Here is a 21,248-nt window from a genome sequence, read left to right on the forward strand (position 1 = left end):
TGCAAAAAGGGAAATTGGACTGGCTTGAGGAGGGTCATACGGGTGTCCGCTTAACCAGGATGGGCTGGAGACAGGCTTGTGGTGAGAAGTGCCTGTGCAGCTCCTTGCAGGTGGCTGCCCTAGGGAAAGGCTTGTTCTCTGCTGGCCCTGGACCTGCCCTCACCGGTTTTCCTTGGGGGGAGGGATGCGGGGCACATGGCTGTCCCAGCGCGGGGAGGGACACAGAAGAATGGGGAGGGGGACCAACAGAAAAAACTTATCTGGACAACAAATGGGAAGGGGTGGAGTACTGGATGCTCAGGACGAAGGGCTCAAGGACAGACAGGAGCAGAGGGGTGAGCACACCTCCAGCAGCATCTCTGCTCCCCGCAGGTGTCCGTAGCATCTGATACACCAGGAGTAGTGGGGCCAGGTGGGTCTTCGCTCAGGCTACCACCAGCTCCCAGCCCAACACTTACCTGTGTTAGGAAAGTGTGGTGCAGGGCAGAAAAAGCCTTCGTGACCCTCCAAGATGAACCTAGGAGGCAGGAGAAGGCCCATTCCACACCCTGAAAAGTCCTCCTGTATTTACAGAAAGAGGTGAGGTGCACATCACTGCAAGGCCCCAGGGAGCACAAGCTTATGCAGGCAGTGGAAGTGCTGTGCTAAAACTGCATCCTCTAGCAACATGTCTCTGATCAATTGACAGAGCTGGCCCCAAATGATTTGCTGTAGCAGCTCTTCACACACATACATACTTACACAGCACAACTTACACCATGCAAACAATCTCACTTCACCACTCCACCACTGAGAAGCACTAAATCTTAGGCAGAGTAAAAGCTGTCGGGGCTGTGCAGAGGTTCACCGGCAGCGCTCCTGCGGCATGGCATGCCTTCCCCTGCTGTCACTACGAACACAGCCTCCTCTCATAGCCAGCAAAGGAGCACGGTGCCAGGCAAAACCACTTGGTCTGGCTTTCAGCGTTAAAGCCGCAAGCGCTGGTTTTTCAGAAGGACAAAAAGCAACAAGACATACTTTAACTTGGAACAAACTTTTTTAAAATTTATTTTATAGATCACACCAGCCTGAGTGATCTTTGAATGCTGGTCACAAAAGAGAGATCACACCACCTCCTTTGCACGAACTGAAGTAAACCCTCTTCCAGTCTCGGCAGTGTCTCCTTCATTTGGAGCACAAGGAATGGAGAAAGAGAAAACCGCCCGGAGCTCCCTGCTCCCCTCAGAAGCAGAGGGCAGTGAAATCAGATGCAGTTTGATGCTGCTACAGGGCCAGAAGACAAACAAACCAGGCCCTCGTGCCCTGCTTAGCCACACTTCACACCCCCTCACAATGCGGGTGCTATTAGTGTTGTAGCCGCCTATAGTTCCTCCCTTGCCAGGAGAGTGCTGGTATTTAGGCACATAGCTTGGAAAGGACTGTCTGAACTCCCCCTTCCACCCATGCTCGGGCCACTGCAGTCTCTAAGGCAAAGTACCCTCATCTCTAAACCACATTCCTCGCCTCTCCCATGCTGCTTAATGCTCTTGGAGTGCTGGTGCCGGTGTCGGGAGATGCGCCCTCCCCCGTTTCCCGAGCCTACTGTCTCTCAGTCAGCTTGAAAGCCTACCTCGAATCACAAGGGGAACTGGACTGAACTCCACACAGGTGCCACAAGAGTGAGAACCAGGAACAACCCACTAAAGGAGGGACAGAAACTTTTCAGTGTCCCTCTAAATAAAATAAAAAAGTCCTTCATTGGAGGAGGAAGCCCTCACAGAAAACTGAGGCTGACCGCACCTGCTGGGGAGAGCAACGATTTGCTGAGTATGCCGCCTCCTCTCTCAAAATGCTACCACGCTCCCACAGCTCACCACAAACCGGCCGAGGATAACAACTCCTGTCCTCATGGGAGCCAAGCGAAGAGGCAAGGTTAGAAGCGAGATCAACATAAACAGGGAATTGATCGCTTGCACAACCCATGGTTAAAAAACATGATAACAATAAAGTTAATTCATAGACTGTCCTTGCAGGGCCTTCCTGGAGAAGCCAGAATTTGTCATTAAAAAAAAAAAAAAAACAACCTTAAAAAAAACCTAAATGAAAGTCAGAAAAATTACCATGTACTTCCAAACCTGAAAGCACTTTGCTAAGTTTGGTACCAATCCATCATTGCCCTCTTTGGCCAAGAGGGGAGAAGACAAATCCTACCTCTGCCATGGCAAAGTTTGGCCAGTGAGTTCCAGAAAAGATTTGGGAAATCTTAGAGTAAACAAAATCAAGGGGAGGTCATGTTTGCCTGGTGTCTCTGTTCCAAAGGTGTATTACCACCTCTGATCTCTGTCCGTTGAGGTGAGAAGGCTTTCTCTGGCTCAAGGGACGGACCAAGTGTTCCTGCACTATATTCTTAATACTGTCAACTGAGTTGCCGCAGCCTTGAGAGGCAGGATAGATTTGCTCCAACGTGCACTGAACAAACAATAGGAAAAGCAGCATGATGGGAAGGGGAACAGGATGAGCAAATGACTGCCCATTTAATTCTGTCTCTAACTGAAATCTTAAGTGCTATCATCATTGTATTTGAGAAGGATATTTAGTATAGGATTCCTCAACTTAACATCAAGAACTGCTTTCCAATCTGTTTCCCTCTTAGATCTCCAACTAATGAACGTTCTTACCACTCCTTCAAACTTCAGTCACTAGAACATTAAACTAAACCCACTTAGAAATAGTTTAAGATGGAGGGAATCCAGAAACATTATTTGGCACAGGGCCATAGTGGTGAGGAAACAATGCCCTATGGAGCCATCCTAAGCAACATGTTTTAACCTTTGCAAGTCTGAACTTACAGGTGGTTGATAACCCCTGGATCTGAGACAGCAAATAGGAGGAGAGCAGCAAGTCCTGTGGACAGAATGGGGTGAGGGAGGAGGGAGGCAGCTAACTGGCTCTTTGCAGTTCTATCCAGGCTCTCCTCTCATCTTCATGCACACAAAATATAATAAAAACTAATAAGAATAAAAACTAAGCCCATGATGTACAAAAACGTGTCAATAGGGGGAGGAGGAAGGTGTCAGTTACTCAGTTCTGTGTGTCTTATCACCTTCATTAGCTTATAAATTATGCTCCTCTCCATCGCTTCCTTCAGGGAGGAGGGACGATTCTTCTGCAGCCAATCAGCTGGGATGGGTTTTGGTTTAAGCTGCTCTGGATCTTTTGGATAAGAAATGAAGGGAAGGGGAGGAATTCCTCAGAGGGAGGAGGTGTAAGAAATTCAGCAGCCACTGGCAGGAGTCACACAGGCTCCCTGAGACTTCACTTTATGGCGCTGACCCCCACGTCGCCGGCCTCCTCCTCCGACTTTTGACTGAAAAACAAGAAGATACACTTCAGTGCGCAGTGACCTCTGAATCAGAATATCAACACAGCAGGAGTTCAGATGGATTACACACACATCCAGACAGCAGGAGGGCAGTTGTGACTGATCAGCTTCCTACCACTGCAGGAAGGAGATAAGGCAGACAAGCACACCATGAAGAAAGGAGGAGAGACAGATACACCATGAAGTTCAGCCCTTCAAAGCTGGGGAGGACCTGCTTTCCCATTTTTCTGAACGCTTCACTCCCATGAAACTCAGCAGGTGCCATGGGGCTCAGTACCTGAGAAATCGAAGCCTCAGGCTCCCTTGGCTTTGTGCAGAATAGAAGGAGAACCCCCCGCCACCCTGCCAGGGCTCTCTTGCTAACCTGACTCTGTTCCCAGCCTCAGGCCAGCAAGCCCACTGTTCTCTTTTAAAGCAGCCAAATACCTTATTGCCCTCGCGGATGTGGGGCTCTTCATCCAGTGCAGGCTGAAGGGAAGCAGCAAGGAGAGAGAGGCAGAGGTAAGCAAGAACAAAAGCAACACAGAGTCTCAGGGGGAGGGACGAAACAAAAAGCAAGATGGGACCCCTACTTACAACCACAGTGACGCTACAACAAGACAAGGAGGAGATGGGGGATCAGTAAGAAGCCATAGGCTATGCAAAGGGAGAGAACCCCTGCCAGAGGGCCCTCTTTCAGCAGCCAGCCTGGCTCAAGAGGGTGAGATTTGACCAAAGGCAACTAAGATAGCTAAAATTAAGAGGGGGAACACTGACCAGGTCTCTTGACAGAGTCAGTTCCTGAACCTTTCACTTACTAGATAAATATACCAAAAGGAGAAGACCTTTCTCCTATCAGTAATAAAGCTGATAAATAGCTCCCAAAGCCTGCAGTTAGAATTGAGTTTCTGCTCCTTTCAGACCAGAAAGGCTAGGTATCCTTTCTTAGAAAAACTAAGCTGAGAAGTCCTAACCAACAAAACAACCTGGATAAATTTCTCTAGAAAGATAAGCCTTTCCTCCCCCTTGGACGTCTCCATCCTCCCTCCCTGACAGGGCAGACTACCTGTGTCTGATACTACTGCTTAGGTTGTAATTTCTCTAGTGTAGGGATGTTCCACCTCTCATTCAGACAGCAGAGACCCATTCTGTGACTGGTTGTTAGATGTTTCACTGGTTCAGCTACCGGGTATATGGAGATGCTTCTTCACCGTGAGCACAGTCAAGTAGCAAAACAGGTTGCCAAGGGAGGTTGTGCAGTCTTCCTCCTTGGAGGTTTTTCAAGACATGACTGGATAAAACCCTGAGCAACCTGGTCTGACCTCACAGCTAATCCTACTTAGAGCAGAAGGTTAGACTAGACGCTTCCTGAGGTCCAACCTGAATTGCACCAGGATGATAAGCTGCTAGCTGCTGAAAGGTCAGCCATGAGGAGTCATCTCGTCATCAGAAAATTTTGATTTCTGCTGTGAGACTACTTATATTTCTATTTGTTTCTCTTGCACGTTGACCCCTAAGGTGAGTTCAAGGGTATGAGGGGAGAATGCTTGTGCTTTAGAGTGCCCTTCCTCCAACAGATGAAACCAGAATGCAAACAGCTAGGACAGACATGATATTTTCCTCACTTACCAATGGTTGCAGAGCAGTAGGTGTCAGTGGCGCTGCGGCTGTCGAGGGGGCCTCGTCCCCAGCTGGTGGGCCCCCAGCTGCTGTCCCAGCTGGGGGAACACCATCCTCTCGTTTTGTAACAGCTCCCTTCTTGGTTGACTGCATCTTGATCTGCTGTGGCTTGGAGTTCATTGGCGAGTTATTGGTGGTCTGGAGTAACTGCAAATTACAAAGGGAAAGGCCAAAATCAGCATTAAAACAGCTAGGCCAATATGGCAAGGCTCAATGCTGCTTTTTAACAACAAGTTTTGAGAGAATTGATACCAATAGCCATCAGGGGAAGAATGCAGCAGCAGCTGTTCAAAGAATCGAGGCCTCTGAGCTGCCCTAAAGAACCCTGACAGGGTGGAAAGGGCCACCCGGCTGAGGTAGCACTTAGACCTCCTCAATGTGACTCGAAGAGACCAACTAGAAGCTGTCAGAAAGAGACCAAACTGTAAAAACCAGAGGTGTCTGGCTCATCCCCCACCTTCACACTCCCTCATTCACACCAGCTAAAGACCCACCACATGACAAAACACATTGGTCATCTGCAACCCATGCCAGAGCTGACGTTTGTGATTGAAAGATGGCCTTTTTCCTCAATTTTCCAGAGCTATCCGGATTCTCCTGCTGGCTTCTCAGCACCAAAAGTAGCTAATAGGCAAAAAAAGTCGGACTCTTCAGCCTTTACCTTAGTGATGGTACCCACAGCTTTGGTGCGTCCTTCACGGAAGACCAGACGCTGGTCTATATGCAAATATTCCGGGGTTTTGATGAAGCGGAAGTGCACTGTGGCTTTGTCCCCCGTCCGCAGGCAGTCCTTGTCCATGCTGAGAATTGTGGCCGTCTGACGGATGCTGCCACAATGCACTGCGAATGTAATGCACAAAGGCTTTCAACAGCCAGTGCCATTAGTGGAATAAGCTTCAGACAGACATCTAACGCTGCTCTTGCTACCCTACAGCTAACAGTGCCGAGTCTGGAACGTAAAAATCTACTGTGTACCAAGGACTATACAGGTCACATGGCTGCCCTTGTTCAGTCCTCAAAAAGAAAACACATACAACCTAGAACAGTTGCCTTCGAATGGAGACTTTCTTGAAGCATCCTCAACAGAATCCTACAGGCCAAGCAGCTGGGCTAGAGGGCAGGACCTCAAATGAGGCTCTCAGTCAGCATTTGAAACTGAAGAATCTTTGCACCATGGAGATCTGGCTCAGGCAAGCTCCAAGTACACTTGGAGTCACACATCTCCTTTTTACCTACAGCTTTTGCCACTCTCCTCTGTCAGCTCCCTCCCCTCTCTCTAATGCATTGCTGGGAAAGGTCAAACCAGGAACTATAGCTTATATCCAGGCTGACAGAGCCATCAGGAGAAAAATGATCTCAGGCAAGAGCTGATATAAACTGTTACCACTGGGAACAAAGATGAGACAACACTGAGACACATACCCATGGCCTGATATCGTGGGCTGATGGTGGTGGGATGATGGAGCACCAGAATCTCTGCTTCAAACTCCCATGATGCTTGTGGATTCAGGCGGGGTGACACCATTACCATGCCCTTCCGGATGGAAGAACGCTTGATCTGAAAAGCAGAGACACAAAAAACCTTAGCGTGATCCTCCAGGGAAGAAATTTGCTTCTCTGGCTAACTGCATCCAGAAGGATCCTAAGGGATTTCATAGATATAAACTCGTGCTCACCAAAAGGCGAAGCCAGAGCTGTTTAGCAGTATGTAATGCTGTTATGCAAAGGTTGCAAAACTCAAGTTCAGCTGAAGTTTCTAAGGACGCCTTAGTTATAGTGCTGGGAATGCTGGACACCGACACATAAGTTTTAACTCATCCTTTAAAAGCAAAACATAGATCCTGGTTGCACATTACCCAAGCAGATGATCTCTTGAAAAGCATGATGTCTGTTAACACAAAACGGTAAGACTGAACACGTGAAGTTTCGTATAGCTTAAACTATATCCCCTTAAAATCAGTGCAGCTTCTATTGACCTTTCACCAGAGGAATCACATCAAATTTTGCTAATTTTTAAACCACAAATCATGCAGCTAGTCCTACAAGTTGAGAGGAATAGTGCAAATACCCTGCCTAGGCCACCCATGCAGTTGTGGCACAAGAGGAGACTCTTCTTGCAATGCCTCTGCTTTGTTACGCATCTCCAACACTATTCCTTGTTACCTTGGGTCCCACTGCTATTACCTGGCAGCTGTCAGGTGGAGCAACCGGGACGCAGGACCCACAGAGGTTCTATGGGATTTTAATGCACTGTGAAGTGAGGCAGCTGAGGTTTGCAGCAGCAGTCTGATTGCAGCTGAACTCCCACACTAAAATTAGGAGGGTGGTTCCTGTTCTGGGAGTCCAGAGCAGATCATCTCACCTTTTTCAAAGCAAAGGAGGCAGTCTGGCCTCCCCGCACTTCTTTGACAGGCATTCTCTTGCGGTGGATGGACTTGACAGCAATAGGTAGGAAGTTGCCAAGGGGATCTGGCCCCAGCAGCAGGGTGTCATTTAGCTTGATTAGACCTCTCAGTGTCGTCCCAGACACAACTGTTCCTACACCCTATGCCAAAAAACAAAAAACAGTAATTGGGGTTACTTGACCGTGCTAGCAGAAGAGCTCTAGAACTCCCCTCTCTAGGGAAGATGCCTCTTCAACCTGAAAGAAGGAGCAGACAATTCTTCCAAATACCAGGCCCCTTACCGGGACAGAATAAGTGTCATCTATCTGGAATTCTGCCGGCTCTTCTTCCCTGTAACTGGTCCGTGGAGACAAGAGATTCAGAAACATCTTCAGCAAATCTAGGTTCTCCCCAGTGACGTTTGAAATCTGGAAAATTGGGCACATCCTGTAATGGAAAATTGATAAAAATGGAGTTAGTTCACCTCCCTGCCTGGAATTCCACATGTGGGGAGACAGCCAAAATCTTGGGACTGAATTCAATACACAGTGCTAGGAAGGGAGAGCCTGGCAAGCAGTCAGATGCACAACACCCCATGTTTGAAAACCTGCAACATTGCCTCTGCCTTCTAATGACATTCAGGAATAGGTAGGTGTAAGTAAGGTTCCAGGACTGAAGGAAGCCGAATACCCTGCCATCTTCTGCAGACTGCCCAGAAGCAGCCTCTCATTTCTGTCTCAGAGAGGGGAACACAAGCAGGTCAATCTCCGAATCAACACATTCTTATGGAATCAACACACCACATGGCAGATGCAACCTTCACACATCTAGACAATGGGACTCTCTTTCTGAATCTTCTCACCCAGTCTCCAAATAGGATCGAAAGAGAAACGACTCTCTTCTACTCCCGTTACCTCTCTGAGCTGAAGTTGGAGGCTGTTACAATGACATCATCCTTGCTCTGAACCAGCACGGGAATCTTCCTGCACCCTGGGGACTTCAGCAGTCGCTGTAACAGCTTCAGGGTTTCTTAAAGGGTGAAATGAATATTGTTAGGGCAGCATCTCCCGTCTTTACAAATCGCTTTTGTGGGGTCTCTCCCCGAAGGGATACTGGCACTCTTGCCACAAATAGACAGGAGAAGATGGCTAAAGGTGTGTGAGTGAGACTGAGTTTGCCGCAGCCCAGGTGGGACTTAGGAGCCATTCCATCTTCCATTTCATGCCAGCTAGCCTGCTGCCAAGCGACACCATACATAAGCAGACACTCACATGTTTGCATCTACAAGTGCAATGCTGTGAAGTAGACATTTTATAGCTGTCTATTAAGTAGCTTTAAGCAGTTACAAGGTATTAAGCAGTATACAAGGTATCCTCTTCCTGTGAAGGATTTTTCATATTGAATTCAATGAAAACTAGCAGCACTCAGGAATTGAAATATCTGAGAATGCATGAATTAGAAATCAATTTTGACCAAACAATCCTCAACACACTTTCCCTGGCAATCAACCTGCCCTAGAAGGTTAGAGAAGCATGAAAGAGGTAAAGATCACCATCACAGAGTAGGACAGTGTAGGTGGACCGGATCCAGAAATAAGTATTTTGGAACAAATCTCATGGCTCCCAACTTTGACCTTTTGCCTCTTTTCAATTTATTTTCTAAGCTTCATACCTATCAGCCAGCAGGGGCATTACCTGATGCACTAGCATCAGCCTCCTGCAAAAAGCCTTACAATAAATGAGGGGAGAAAAAGGGCTTGTAGGGGCTTAAAAGAGCAAATCATTTATATGCTACAATTGTCATCCAATTAGATGGTTTTTGTGAACAAATGATTGCCTACAGGAAAGTAATGTTTTGCATACAGAAACACAAACATCTAATCATGCCATCTGCTCTTCACAGACACACTTGAGCCAAATCTTGTGTCTATTTAATTTAAACAGAACATGACACAGGAGTGGCTTCTCCCAAGAGCAGCTCTTCTCTCCTCACCCCGAGCCAAACGTTCTCCTTCCTTCCCAGTTATTATCTTATGGTCGGGCCTTACATTTATTTGTCAAACATCTATTATAGAGACATTTAGATTATCTTCCGATCCTATGCGTCTGTTTACCCGAAACATATTTAGGATTTTTACAATAATGAACTAACCGCAGACAGTACTGGGAGCATTCACTTTCCCAGTTCTTAGGGCTGATTATCAAAAAAACCATTGCTCCAATTAATCACATCATGTTCCTGAAGGTGTGAGAAACACATCAAGGGGATTTTAAAGGTGAGAGTTAGTCACAGCCTGAAAAAACATCAAGCTTAGGTTAAAGGGACACTGCTGGGGTTAGAGGTGCTGCTTTAACTGCTGCTGAGCAAAAAATCCAGTAGCCCCTGCTGCTTACTGCCATCCCCACTTGTGTCTAGCCCAGTCCTGCTACCCTAGCCCACATATGCAGCTGCTTTGAACCACGATTTATTAAGCTTTGGTTGGTTGTTCAGACAGAGGAAGGAGCTGCTGCAGTTATGCCAGCATACCTGAGAAGCGCCCAGGTGAGCAGGATGTAAAAAGCAGCTGCCCCTTCACCTAGTGGCTGCCAGAAACAAGTTTGATCACAGCTTAAGATCACACTCAAACTGTGGGCAAGGAGGAAAGCAGCTTTCAAGAGAAATTCCAGACCTTCCCTCCAAGTTTAAACACCCAGAGAGAAAGCAAAGCCACAACCCCGACTGTATGCTTCTCCCCTTACAACTCAATTAAGCAAAACCCTGTAGCGAACACTTTTGGGTTGCCCAGCTGAGTCCCCCAAGTCGAGTAATTTTGAAATGGTGACTATGAGTGAACTGCCTGCAAAATGGGCAGGGGAAAAGGATACACTTCTGGAAGGTGTTTAAGATACAGTCAAAACCAGATAAAGCAGCTTTCCTGCAGCAGTAAATCCTCAACCGAAGCAGAGGACAACAGCACATACGGAGGTAAGAAACAGCCCTGAAGAGAGCTTGTAGGACTCACCTTGCAGGATGTTGGCAGGGCACATGTCAATCTTGGTCACCACAACGAAGACGGGAACGTTAAGTGCAAGCGCCAGGCCCAAGTGCTCCTTGGTCATTCCAACAATCCCAGCGTTACTGCCAACCTACACCAGGGATACAAGATAAGGTGATGGAAACACTCCTGCAGCGAGCTGGGTTACAGAGAGGGTCTCGTGTCAGACGTGCAGTAGGCTGCGATTAGGTTGTAGACACGTCTTTGAGACTGTATGAGCAGACCCAGCTCATTTCAAATGCTGTTGGACACTGGCTAAGGACTCATTGATTTAGCAAGGTGTTCTGGAGTTTAGAAATCTTTCACTTTTCAAGAACCATGCATCTTGGGCCTGTCTGAGACTGACAGTCCTGGGGCACTTGCCTCAGAGCCCTGGCTAGATATGCACAGTGGCTGCTGCTCTCCACCTCTGGGAGATGTTGCCTCCCTCCACAACCCCACAGGGACTTTGCAATAGGAAGGAAGTTGAGACTGTTACAGCTGTGAGCAGCCCCGCTCCTACTGGTACCGTACATCTTTCTTGCTACCTACCATAAGCATGCAGAAGTCAGGTAAATGGCCAGTCATGCCAAAGACGGTGGTTTTCAGGTACTTTTCATGACCAGCCAGGTCAATGAAAGTAATGACCTTGGTGGATTTCTCACAGATCTTCGTCCATTCCAAGCTGCCACCATGGCTGTCAGGCTTGTTCACCACGTTGCCCTCACTGTCGAAGCCCAAAATGTCATTGCCCACGCTGCTGGTGCGGCCTGACTCGATCTCATGCTTATGGCGGAAGAGCTTTTGCCGAGCAAAGCCTCGGCCATTGTCTAGTTCGCCATGTGTCAAGACACCTAGCAATGTGCTCTTTCCTGCATCCACATTGCCAACCACTGCTACCCTGGAGAGGAAAGGAAAAAGGAACCTGGTAAAATTTGAAACCCGAAGAAACAAACAAGCAATCAAAATAATCCCAAACACCACTGCTCCTGCTAATAACTAGCTTTTTCTCCCTAATCTTCAAAAAGAGATTCAAAAAATGTTAGACCTTCACAAGCAGAGCAGAGATTCACAGCTATTAGTTAACAGCAGAGATCCCACACTCTGGGGACCGGGATGTGGAAGACAGTGGAAACATGTCACTGGTGTCCAGAACACCATCATCTGAACCCCACATGGCTTGATGCCATACAGAGTATCTCTCTTCCAACCCCTAGTCTCTGCAATCTAACATATACACTGTGGCAATTCAAAAGAAAGACTAAATCCCAACTTGGTCTAGAATACCTCTGCCTTTCTCACATTCCTCATCTTCCAAGAGCACCATGTGCTAGGGAGAGCACAGAAATTTAAATTACTGTTCACAGAAGAGGAAAAGCTCAAACAACAATGAAATGTTTTAGGGGAAAACACTCTCCTAGAGCAATCTTCTTCCTTGTGTCCAATAAAGGTGGCTATTATGGCTGTTGGCAAATGTTGGAAATCCATTCCATCCAGGTTTGGGCAGACTCTCAAGTCATATTACACAAGCTATTATATGTCCATTAAAAGGTGACTTGGATCATCACAGTCTTGGAATAGAATCGAACCCTTAGTCAAAAGTATTGTATTCCAGCAGTATATGCACACACATATAGACACACGTACACAGGTGACTCCCTACTGGGACTCCAGCCCACAAAAGATCCCCAAACTGCAAAGCTGTCACCTAGACAGCAACATCCCTCAGCTAAACACAGGCAAATCTCCACAAACAGTTTGTTCACAAAAGAGACAGCAACAACAACAAAAAGGCGATTTCATTAGCAAGGAGTGGTCAAGCTCGATTCCCTTTGTTGCGTAGCTACAACACCCAGACTCGAATCAGCGTTGCTGGCTAAGCAGCACGGCCTGCTCACACGGTAAAAATGCAGCTGGGCTGCTGACTAACCCTGTCTCCACCCGGCTCCTCACCTGACCTCCAGGAAGTCGTTGTCACCCACACGTTTCCGAACGAGGTAGTCGCGCACCTTGCCCCCTGCCTCCTGGTGCTCCCGCAGGAGGATCACATCTGCCTCGATCTGCTCTGCCATGCTCTTCAACGTGGCATAGGATGCTTCCATGTCTGCCTCGCTCAGACCGTATTCAGTCCCATCTAGCGTGACGTTGAGGAGACAAAGGACAGTCGGTGAGCACCACCTTGCAACGGCCAGCAGCAATGTCATTCTGCCTGGGACTTTCACACCGATCGGGATTTATATGTGGACTGGAGATGTCAGACACATAAACAGAATAAGCACCCTTTGCCCACACTAAAAAAGGACGGTCTTCGCTCTAAGTCTTAAAAGATACTAGAAAAGCACCATCTTTCATCTAGCACCATCTTTCATCTAGAGGAGTTTTCTTCACAATTTCTACAAGCAAATACTTAGGGATAAGCAAGAAAGACACATTTCTGCCTAATTCCTTTACTTCACATGCTGAAGGTACTTTGAATGCAATATCCTTCAGTCTGATACAACATCTCCTCTCGCATTGCAGTAAAGGGAGAAGCATTAACAAAAGGAAAGCTTGGACTGAAATATCACCACAATTAACCAGTGAATGGGGGACCAATTTAAACAGTCAGCTTATTTTATAAAGCCACATCCCAAGTGCACATTTTCTGCAAGTCTGGCCTGCACTGCAATTTCTTTAGCTCCCACATACTCCAGTTAAAACAATGTTTTTGGCATGTCTCACTGCCTTCGTCCTGGCACTTGAAAGAAATGCTGACAGCACATGAGGCCAGAAAAAAACAAGGAGGCACTGCTGCCTCTGAACAGCCCACCCAAGGAAAGAGTTGACAGTCAGAGCAAGCCAGTGGCAACTATCTAGACAGTTTGAAGGCCAACACAGTTCTCAGCTTCTCTCCTAACCCAGGTGCAGAGGAGCTGTAGATTTCAGGCCAGAATCTCCTCTATGAATAAAAAAAATTATAAAAAACAACAAACAAAGGTGGAGAGCCACATAGCACCTGGATGACCAAAGCTATTGCTGTGCCCGTATTCATGCGCATGGCTGACTCATCAGCTGGTAAGCAGTAACTGCAGTTTGCATGAACTAATCAGCATTTTAACTTACTACACAGCTCTACACAAGTAGAGTTGCTGGGTGATTTCCAGCCTAGCTCATAAGCTGGCTGAGAAGCTGGTGAGGAAAACAAAAAGCACCACATCTGGGGTCTTGGGTCATAAAAGGGGAATGAGAAGTAGGGGGACAGGAGAGGGTAAGAGCCAAGGAAGAAAGGGAAGGGTCACTACAGATGAAGCAGTGACCTTCCTGGCAGTCTTCACTTGCTTCTCAGCCATCCAAGTTGGGTATCCATGATGATTGAAATCATAGACACTCAAAATGAATGAGAAGGAGTGACAGTGGCAGGGATATCAAGATTTTTTTTCTGTTGACTATAGTTTCCAATTTACAGAAAAGATCCCCACCTTCCTTGACTATGCAGCAACCCAAAATGAAGTCAGAAGTTTTAGCTCATATTTTAAGAAACAAATGCCTACTTCTAAGTACATCATTGCAACAACTACCAGTTAACACCCTCACAAGGTATCCTAGAAGAGAAAGCAGCTACTAGCCTGACTAGTTAGATCTCTGCAGCAGATGTGGTTATCTCAAACACCAAGGATTCAGACTACGTGTGGGAAGCTCGCTTGGAAGCGAGAGCATTATCCCCATGATATTGGCTGCATGACCACTGGCCATCTAATCCTGGCTTCTCTTCTATGTTGGCTGCGTTGCAAGACACCAAGAAAACCCAAAAAGGAGACATTTCTGAGGTAATGCTAGTCTCTCCCTCCATTATCTCAGCCAACCCTGGCACTGATGATCAGGGTTTTGTATTCTTCCCCAAACATAGTAACTAGTAGAATGTCTGATCATAACAACTTGATATCCAGCAGATATCTAACATATTTGAAACATGCCTTTAGCCTTATGATAGCCATAGACAATATTTTGCATTCAGAAAAGAAATTTCAATTTCAAAGCAAGGCCATATTCAATATTATTCTACCAGTGTCAGATGCAAATATTCAAATTGTGAAAAAGAACAAAAAGGTAATCCATGCTAACTGCTAAAATCTGCAAAGGCAACTGACTGCAGTCACACCCGAGTTAACATAACAGTAAAGGTCTCACGCTGAGAAAAAGAAAACCTTTCTCTCCATAGTACAGACACACACCACACACTAACAAAGAAAGGCAGCAGCATACATTTTGGTTATCTGAAGTATCTCCAATACATTCCTGCAGGGTAAAAATATTGTTATTTACAAGGGAGGAGTGAACAAAACCAGACAGAACAAGACCTCCATCAGACACTGAGGATGTCTGTACTAAAACTGTTACTATCATTTCAGATCCTTTGTCTTTTCCCAGTGTGCCCAGATGACTTATGCTTTATTTCCAAAAAAGACTTGTATGATTTTGTACAAAAAAAGTATGTTTAGCTCCACTACATAAGTCAGTTTCTGGCAGGAATAAAACAAAAGAATCTGTCCCACGTGTTCTGCTATACTTTATGGAGGTTTCCAAGTTATTCTGGAGACATAACTACTAGCTTCAGCAGCAGTCCGGTTAGATGAACTAGGGTTTTCTTATAATTTTAATGGGTTTTTTTGTTTTCCTGTGGAAGCTATACTCACCTGATCCTTGACCAATGACATAGATGGTCTCCCCACATCCCTCATCAATTCTCTCTGACATCTGCCGGAGCAAACTGTCATACTGCTCTGAAGTTGGACTCACCATCACCAGCTGGAAAAAAGATTAAATATCCATTTGCAGATGTCAAGCAAACCATATCAAAAACAGCTTCAGTTACAATGACAATCAATTCATGTGCTTTATTGAAAGAGAAGGGCTCTTTTTCAAGGACCGCTTTCTGGTGGTTTGTTTTTGCTGTTGGTTTTTTTTAAAAACAGCCTTGCTGACAGCTATTTCCTTGTGACACTGTGGAAGGTTATTTGTCTGAGCTCAGAGTTCATTTATGTTGGAAGATATACTTCAAAGAAAGTAAGAATACCAAGCATCTCATTTTGAAGTAACCAGTGTTTAAAAGCCACATTTAAGTGAACATCCCACTTCTACTTCTGTGTAATACATGTTTCCATGCAAGGAAAACAGAAAGGGGAGGAGGTGTTTTCTCCAAAGAAATTCCTTAGCGAGGTACTCCACAGTCTCCGCTGCACAGAGTGCTGCTGCTCCTCCAGATCATGACGGAACAGCTAGAGGAAGCCAGCCAGACCTCACTGCAGAGCACACCTAGGCATCAAAACCTAAAAGCATCTCATAAGTCTTTCACACACTTGATCTCCCCTTTTACCTTCTGAGGGGGCAGAGGGGAAGGAGAGAACACGAATAAGCGTTATTTTCAAACGCCTAACAAAACTTTAGGTACTTCACGCTACAGTGCTGCGAGACAGACATACAAAGCAGTTTGTACGAGTATATTTGAACGTTTCACCAGTGGAGACCTGCAGTTTTACAAACAAGCAGCTGTGTTACCAACAAGCTTTGACTGCAGTTATTGCAACAACCACAACTTCCTTTGCCCTTCCCTGCAGAGGCATCAAGAGAAGGAAAAAGCAGACAGAAACAAAGCAGAAAATGAGGACAAGACAGTGCTTCAGGAAGGATTTTCGTTAGAACAGAACAGTGTAGCACCATTTCTTGCAAAAACCTGTATCGCTCATACAGTACAGCTGAGGATGCTTGCACAGAGTGGCCACAATGGTGTTGTGGCAGTGGCAGACCAAGGAGACCTTCATCAGCCGTTCAGGACCGACTGGCTACCTGCTCTCTGGCTGCCTCCATGGTTACAAATCTGTTGGTGGCCAAGCACCCTGGTACAGTGGCTCAATAGCTGTTGCAATTGAGATACACATTTCTGTTAAAAAGGCACTTTTAGTAAGAGTTGTAAAGGCTATCACTTACTGATAGCCCTATGAGTAGGCAGGCCTGTGCCACGCTACAACACTCAATGAAATCCATACTTCCACTAGCTGTCCTTACATACACATTCCAAAATCATGCCCAGAAAGATGTACTTCCCTTCACTAGGCACTAAGGCCAGTCTGAAATCTGTGCTAGATTTGCCTAAAACATATGGTTTACAGCGGTTCACAATGATTACATCTTCAAGCCTGCCCAACATTCTCTGCTAACACAGCCTGACTTGCTAGCACAGCTAACACAACATGTATTCAAGGAGTAACTACCTTGACCACCTACTACTAGTACACAGTGGATGAAGACCTTTACTAGAAATCTAGTGTAAGGGAACCCAAAACCCCACAAATAACACTTAAGCAGCTTTCAAAACTATCGCAACGCTTGCATCTGGAAAACTGAAGCACAGACAGCAAGTGCTGGTTAGAAGGTTTAAGGCAGCCAAACCAAGTCTTTCTTCAAATGTTAAGGGTCACATAGAGCATGTATGTGTCTGCAAGGACCGGACAGCTACAAGAGAAAAAAAATCACCTTCACGCGCCTCTTTTAGACACATGCCCTACCTAAGCCTTTTAACTACTTGGCATGGTCTGCAAAGGGTAGCAAAGCACTCTGATCTGGAAGGCCACATGGTCTTTCTACTTCATGCTACAAAGGACTGAGTTTTGCCTTTATTAGTTGTTCTCTTGGTTTTGTTTTCTTCTTAAAGGAGACCACCGGATGTAAACGTATTGAGAGGGAAATCAGCAATGCTTCAGAGGCTTGATTGGGACAGGAATGGAAGGCTGTGTGTTGATGTGTAGGGCTTGCTTTGCCCAGCAAGCACTTTCAGGAATTCCTGGAAGCACAGCAGACAGGCTCACTGTTTAGGCTAGTGCACCAGCACAGGTCAGGGACTCAGGAAGATCTATTAAATAGGCTGTCATACACATAAAAGATCAATAAAATAACAGGGGCCACCAGCACAGAGGCACACTAACTTCAGTTTCTTCAAGTCTCATCACCAGCTTCATTTTTCTACAAGTTCAGATGCTTCAGCAGTGCGAGTGGGCAGGGTGTTGTCTAAAGTACCAGGGGGCATTTCAGCTGAGCAGCTCGCTGTAGCCTTTCTTCATGGTGCCAGGCAGGAGGGCTGGGGGCTCAAACAGCATGGTACCCACACACATCAGCTCAAAACACTGTTCTGCCATCCTGCTGCTTTCACTGCCATGCAAAGGTGCTGCTGAAGGGTGTTCCAGTGGTAGACTGCCTCCAGAGCCTACCCTGGGGCCACCGATGCTTACAGCTGATATCATATAGTGGGATGTCAAGAGAAGGATGCGTAGAACAAATAGCAGCTTTCATGGACCACGCCTTCCAATGCCGTTCAGTATTTCTAATGCCTGCTTCTGCAGGCCACAGCCCCCAGCCAGTTTGGCAGTTTCCTGGGTCACTGCAAGACTTTACTTCTGTTTTGAAGATCTCTTTAGCTAGCTCCCTGGACAGAGGGAGCCTGTTCTTTGCCACCTCCCTGGTTGGAGAGAGGCCCTCCATCTCGGCCTCCCTGCTTTTTTTGATTTTCACCTTTGAGCAATCCCCTCCACGCTTGCACTACGTATTTGTGTTTTTCAGAGGTTTTCACAAAGTCAAAAATTTTCACTTTTGTTCTTTCCACTTTGCCAGGCATTGAGCAGTTAACAGTAGGAGCCACGTGGGTCTAGCAATCTCAGATTTCCTATAGGGCAAAAAAGTAACAACCAGTTATTGTTTTATTCTCATGACAGCAGAAGGAAATACATCTCACAAGTTTGAGATGCCATCTCTAAAGTCCCTTCCCAATCTCTGGGGAGAGGTGGCTTTTCCCACCTTTCCTCTGATCGGTTTTGGGATTAACAAACACCGGAGGTGGGTAATAGCTATAGCTGTCTGAGCTTACTCCAGGGGGACAAATTGGACTGTGCCATTCTGCACTGCCTAACAGCAAGCAAGAGGCCATTGCGTTAATTAACAGCAATTTCAAGACACTAGTGAGATTGAGCTCAGGCTACATCAGCACTACTACGGGCAGTCCTTACAAAAGAAACATCCCATATCCATGAGGCAGACAAACCATAAAGATTAAGGGTAAACCAAATACTATGTGGTACGTAGTGCTGCTCTTTATTGGAATAACACAGCCTGACGTTTTGCATGGCTGGAAGGCCACCACAAGCCATTGTGAAGTCAGGGGAAAGGCACCTTCTGTAATGTCATATTTTGCTTTCTATGTCCTGTGGACAGACACAGTTCAAGTGCTATTAATGTTCTGTTATCAATGTAGATGTAATATAAGTATCAGTTTCACTAATAGCCTTGCGTGATATGGTTTTGACCTGAAAGACGATTGCTACTGCAGTGTGTTAGTACTGAAGGGAAAACAAACACCCATTAAGATTGACATGATAACGAATTTGTGCTGATGAATGGAACTGTTTGCTTGACCAGCTGACAAGGTGTACTTGACAACCGAATCCCAAAGTGTTCCTCTCTAAAAAGAGCACACCTTACAATGAACACACTGGGGGAGGACTGGGAGAACAGTGAGGGGGTGGGTCAGACCAGGACAGAAGTAGCAACTAGCAAACAAACTGACTGCAGTGGGAATCACCATTTTAAGCCGGAACTGGAGGGCAGCAATTCAACTGGGAAGACAGACAAGATGGGGGGATAGGACCGGGGAGGGGGGACACATTAGCTACTGCATTCTCACCATATAGGATTGCTGTTTTGAGCACACAGCAGGAGACTAACTTGGAGAGATGGGGCAGAGATCACAGTCTTAGCTCTCATCCAAGATGGGGATGAATGAAAGGTCTAGGGAAAAGACAGCAGGTGTACACTGCTGTATGGAAAAGTAACTTGTAATAAAGGTCAAAAAAATGCTTACCTATCACCTCCATAGTGCCTGCAGATTTCTAGGAATGGAAGACAGGCTGACAACACAAATGGAGGTTGTGGGAGAAAAGCATTCCTCTCTCTTCGTCAGAGTTTTTGGTCAGGTTCCTGGCTGTCAAGAATCAGTGACGCAGGCCTTGGCGTCCTCCTGGGCCCTCTTCCACATCAGCCACGTCCAAGACAAAGCACAGATCGATATTGGCATCCTGTATCAAAATCTTGTCCAGCTCATTAAGGCACGAACAGGTGGCTCAATAAATACTGCAGGTTTGATTTCTGTTCTTTACTTTCTTATAAGACATCTTAATACAGTACCACATTGTAAAATATCTGGTTATCCCCTCAAAAACAAACACATCCACATCCACACACCACAATTCCTCTCTCTCTGTTTCTCCACAGAGGGCAAGAAAATCCAGGACTTTGGAACAACTCCAGCTGGAAGTGTGAAGAGGAGGGATGGCAGAAGAACAGGAAGGCAACACCAGCTATGCTGACTTCTGGATCACATAATTACAAGTGGACAGAACCAAGTAATCAGGAGACTTTAGAGCAGGAGATGGTATCACAATACATCAAACCCTTGTCAGCAAAAGGTATACGGTTAAAGAGATCAGCCAATTGGGAAAAAATAGAAGATGGTGTGAAAAGGCAGCTAATGCAGTCTGTGGCAGGCTCTGGTATGCACTTATTACTACAATGTACCTTCCTGCAAGACGGAAATGAGAACGGATTCTGGCAGAAATAAGACCACCACAGTTTTGTCACTTGGATGCTAGAAAGGAACTGCACAACGTGAACAAACCTTTACCTTTTTGTGTTGACTTAACCTAGTTTGCAAGAGCAAGGCACCCTTGTTGCCGAGCCCTTGTGCTCAAAAGTTACAAGCTCTGACCTGCTTTTAAGATTGTGAAGAAAGCCCCAGGAACTTGTATGACTGGCAGCAGAGATAAGTACAGAGAACCATCGCAGAGGAAAAACGTTAGCGAGACGTTAAAGCACCTGTCAGCTTCAAACCCTCCCTGCGCTTGCTGAGAGGATCCAACACCCGTTGCAGGTGCTTCCCCGGGGGAGCCGAGGAGGGGAAGGAGCAGGGAGGACAAGCCTGCCAGCACCCTCCTTCCCCGGCCGGGGCACTTCTCGCTCTCAGCTCTTCGTACCTCAACTTTAATACCGTCCTTCTCCCGGCCGCCACCCCACGGCACGGCGGGCTCTGTCGCCCGGCCGGGTGATGTTGGTTCCCCCTCGGGGAACCAGCTCCAGTGGGGAAGCCCTGAGGTGACACCCCCAGCCCGGGGAGGCAAGGCGGCCCCTGAGGTGAGGGGGAGCGGTGAGGAAAGGGGCTGGTCCCGCTTCGGCCGGGCCGGGGCGGGGGGGGAGAGCAGCCCCACGGGCAAGGCGGCTGCCAGAGAGAGGGCAGAGCGGGGCCCGGCGAGGTGATGGCGCTCGCCACCGCCCGACCCACCGCCCCCCTTCCCCTCAGCTCGCCGGGTCGGGCCTACCTTACTGGTGAGGTCGATCTCGGGCTCGCCGTTGAGCGCCTCGCCGTCTTCGGCGTCGAAGGCGGCGCGGAGGGGACAGGCGGCCGCCGCTACGCGAGGTCTCCCACCCGGGGAACCGGGCTCCGGGGCGAACATACAGGCAGGCACCGGGGACCCCCCCATAGGGGATCGGCTCCGTTCCGCCGCCGCCATCTTCCCTGCCCCGGCCCTCCTTCCCCCACCCCCTCCCCTCCCCTCCCCGCGCCCGCCCCTCCGCCCCGGGGAGGTGCGGCGGCCACGCCTCCCGCCCGCCAAGGCGGTGCCAGCCAATCACCGGCGGAGAAAGGGGGGGCGATTAGCCTGTAGCCATGACGACGGCGGGAGGGGTGGTTGTTATTCATGAGGGAGGGCCACGCCCCCTCGAAGCGCGCGAAGCCAATAGGAGAACTACTGCCAGC

The 21,248-nt window shown here is 47.3% G+C and overlaps 1 protein-coding gene across 2 annotated transcripts; it reads right to left on the reverse strand.

Moving 5' to 3' along the window:
• Nucleotides 1-1,017: 1,017 nt before the first annotated feature.
• GTPBP1 (GTP binding protein 1) lies at nucleotides 1,018-21,043 on the reverse strand. Of its 2 annotated transcripts, none has more exons than XM_075051373.1 (12): nucleotides 20,812-21,042; nucleotides 15,091-15,202; nucleotides 12,371-12,551; nucleotides 10,970-11,318; nucleotides 10,406-10,529; nucleotides 8,319-8,433; nucleotides 7,707-7,851; nucleotides 7,383-7,565; nucleotides 6,443-6,578; nucleotides 5,682-5,860; nucleotides 4,970-5,167; nucleotides 1,018-3,346 (listed from the first exon to the last, which is right to left on the reverse strand). In XM_075051373.1, exons 1-12 carry the CDS (start codon nucleotides 21,001-21,003, stop codon nucleotides 3,254-3,256), a joined length of 2,007 nt encoding a protein of 668 aa, XP_074907474.1. In that variant the 5' UTR covers nucleotides 21,004-21,042; the 3' UTR covers nucleotides 1,018-3,253. The 2 variants fall into 2 exon arrangements, with proteins under 2 accessions (XP_074907474.1, XP_074907473.1); XM_075051372.1 differs by lacking the exon at nucleotides 1,018-3,346 and adding an exon at nucleotides 3,382-3,829 and having other exon boundaries at nucleotides 20,812-21,043.
• Between the last annotated feature and the right edge of the window lie 205 nt (nucleotides 21,044-21,248).

Source organism: Buteo buteo, chromosome 19 (genome assembly GCF_964188355.1).
Source record: "Buteo buteo chromosome 19, bButBut1.hap1.1, whole genome shotgun sequence".
In the NCBI taxonomy this organism is placed as follows: domain Eukaryota; kingdom Metazoa; phylum Chordata; class Aves; order Accipitriformes; family Accipitridae; genus Buteo; species Buteo buteo.

Excerpts from the sequence above, each read along its gene's own strand:
- GTPBP1 (XM_075051372.1), bottom strand. The coding sequence starts at position 21,003 with ATGGCGGCGGCGGAACGGAGCCGATCCCCTATGGGGGGGTCCCCGGTG. Across the intron at positions 15,203-20,811 it reads AGATCGACCTCACCAGTAAG|CTGGTGATGGTGAGTCCAAC; the intron begins GTAGGCCCGACC and ends TCTTTTTTCCAG. Across the intron at positions 6,579-7,382 it reads CCTCCTTTGCTTTGAAAAAG|ATCAAGCGTTCTTCCATCCG; the intron begins GTGAGATGATCT and ends TCTGCTTTTCAG.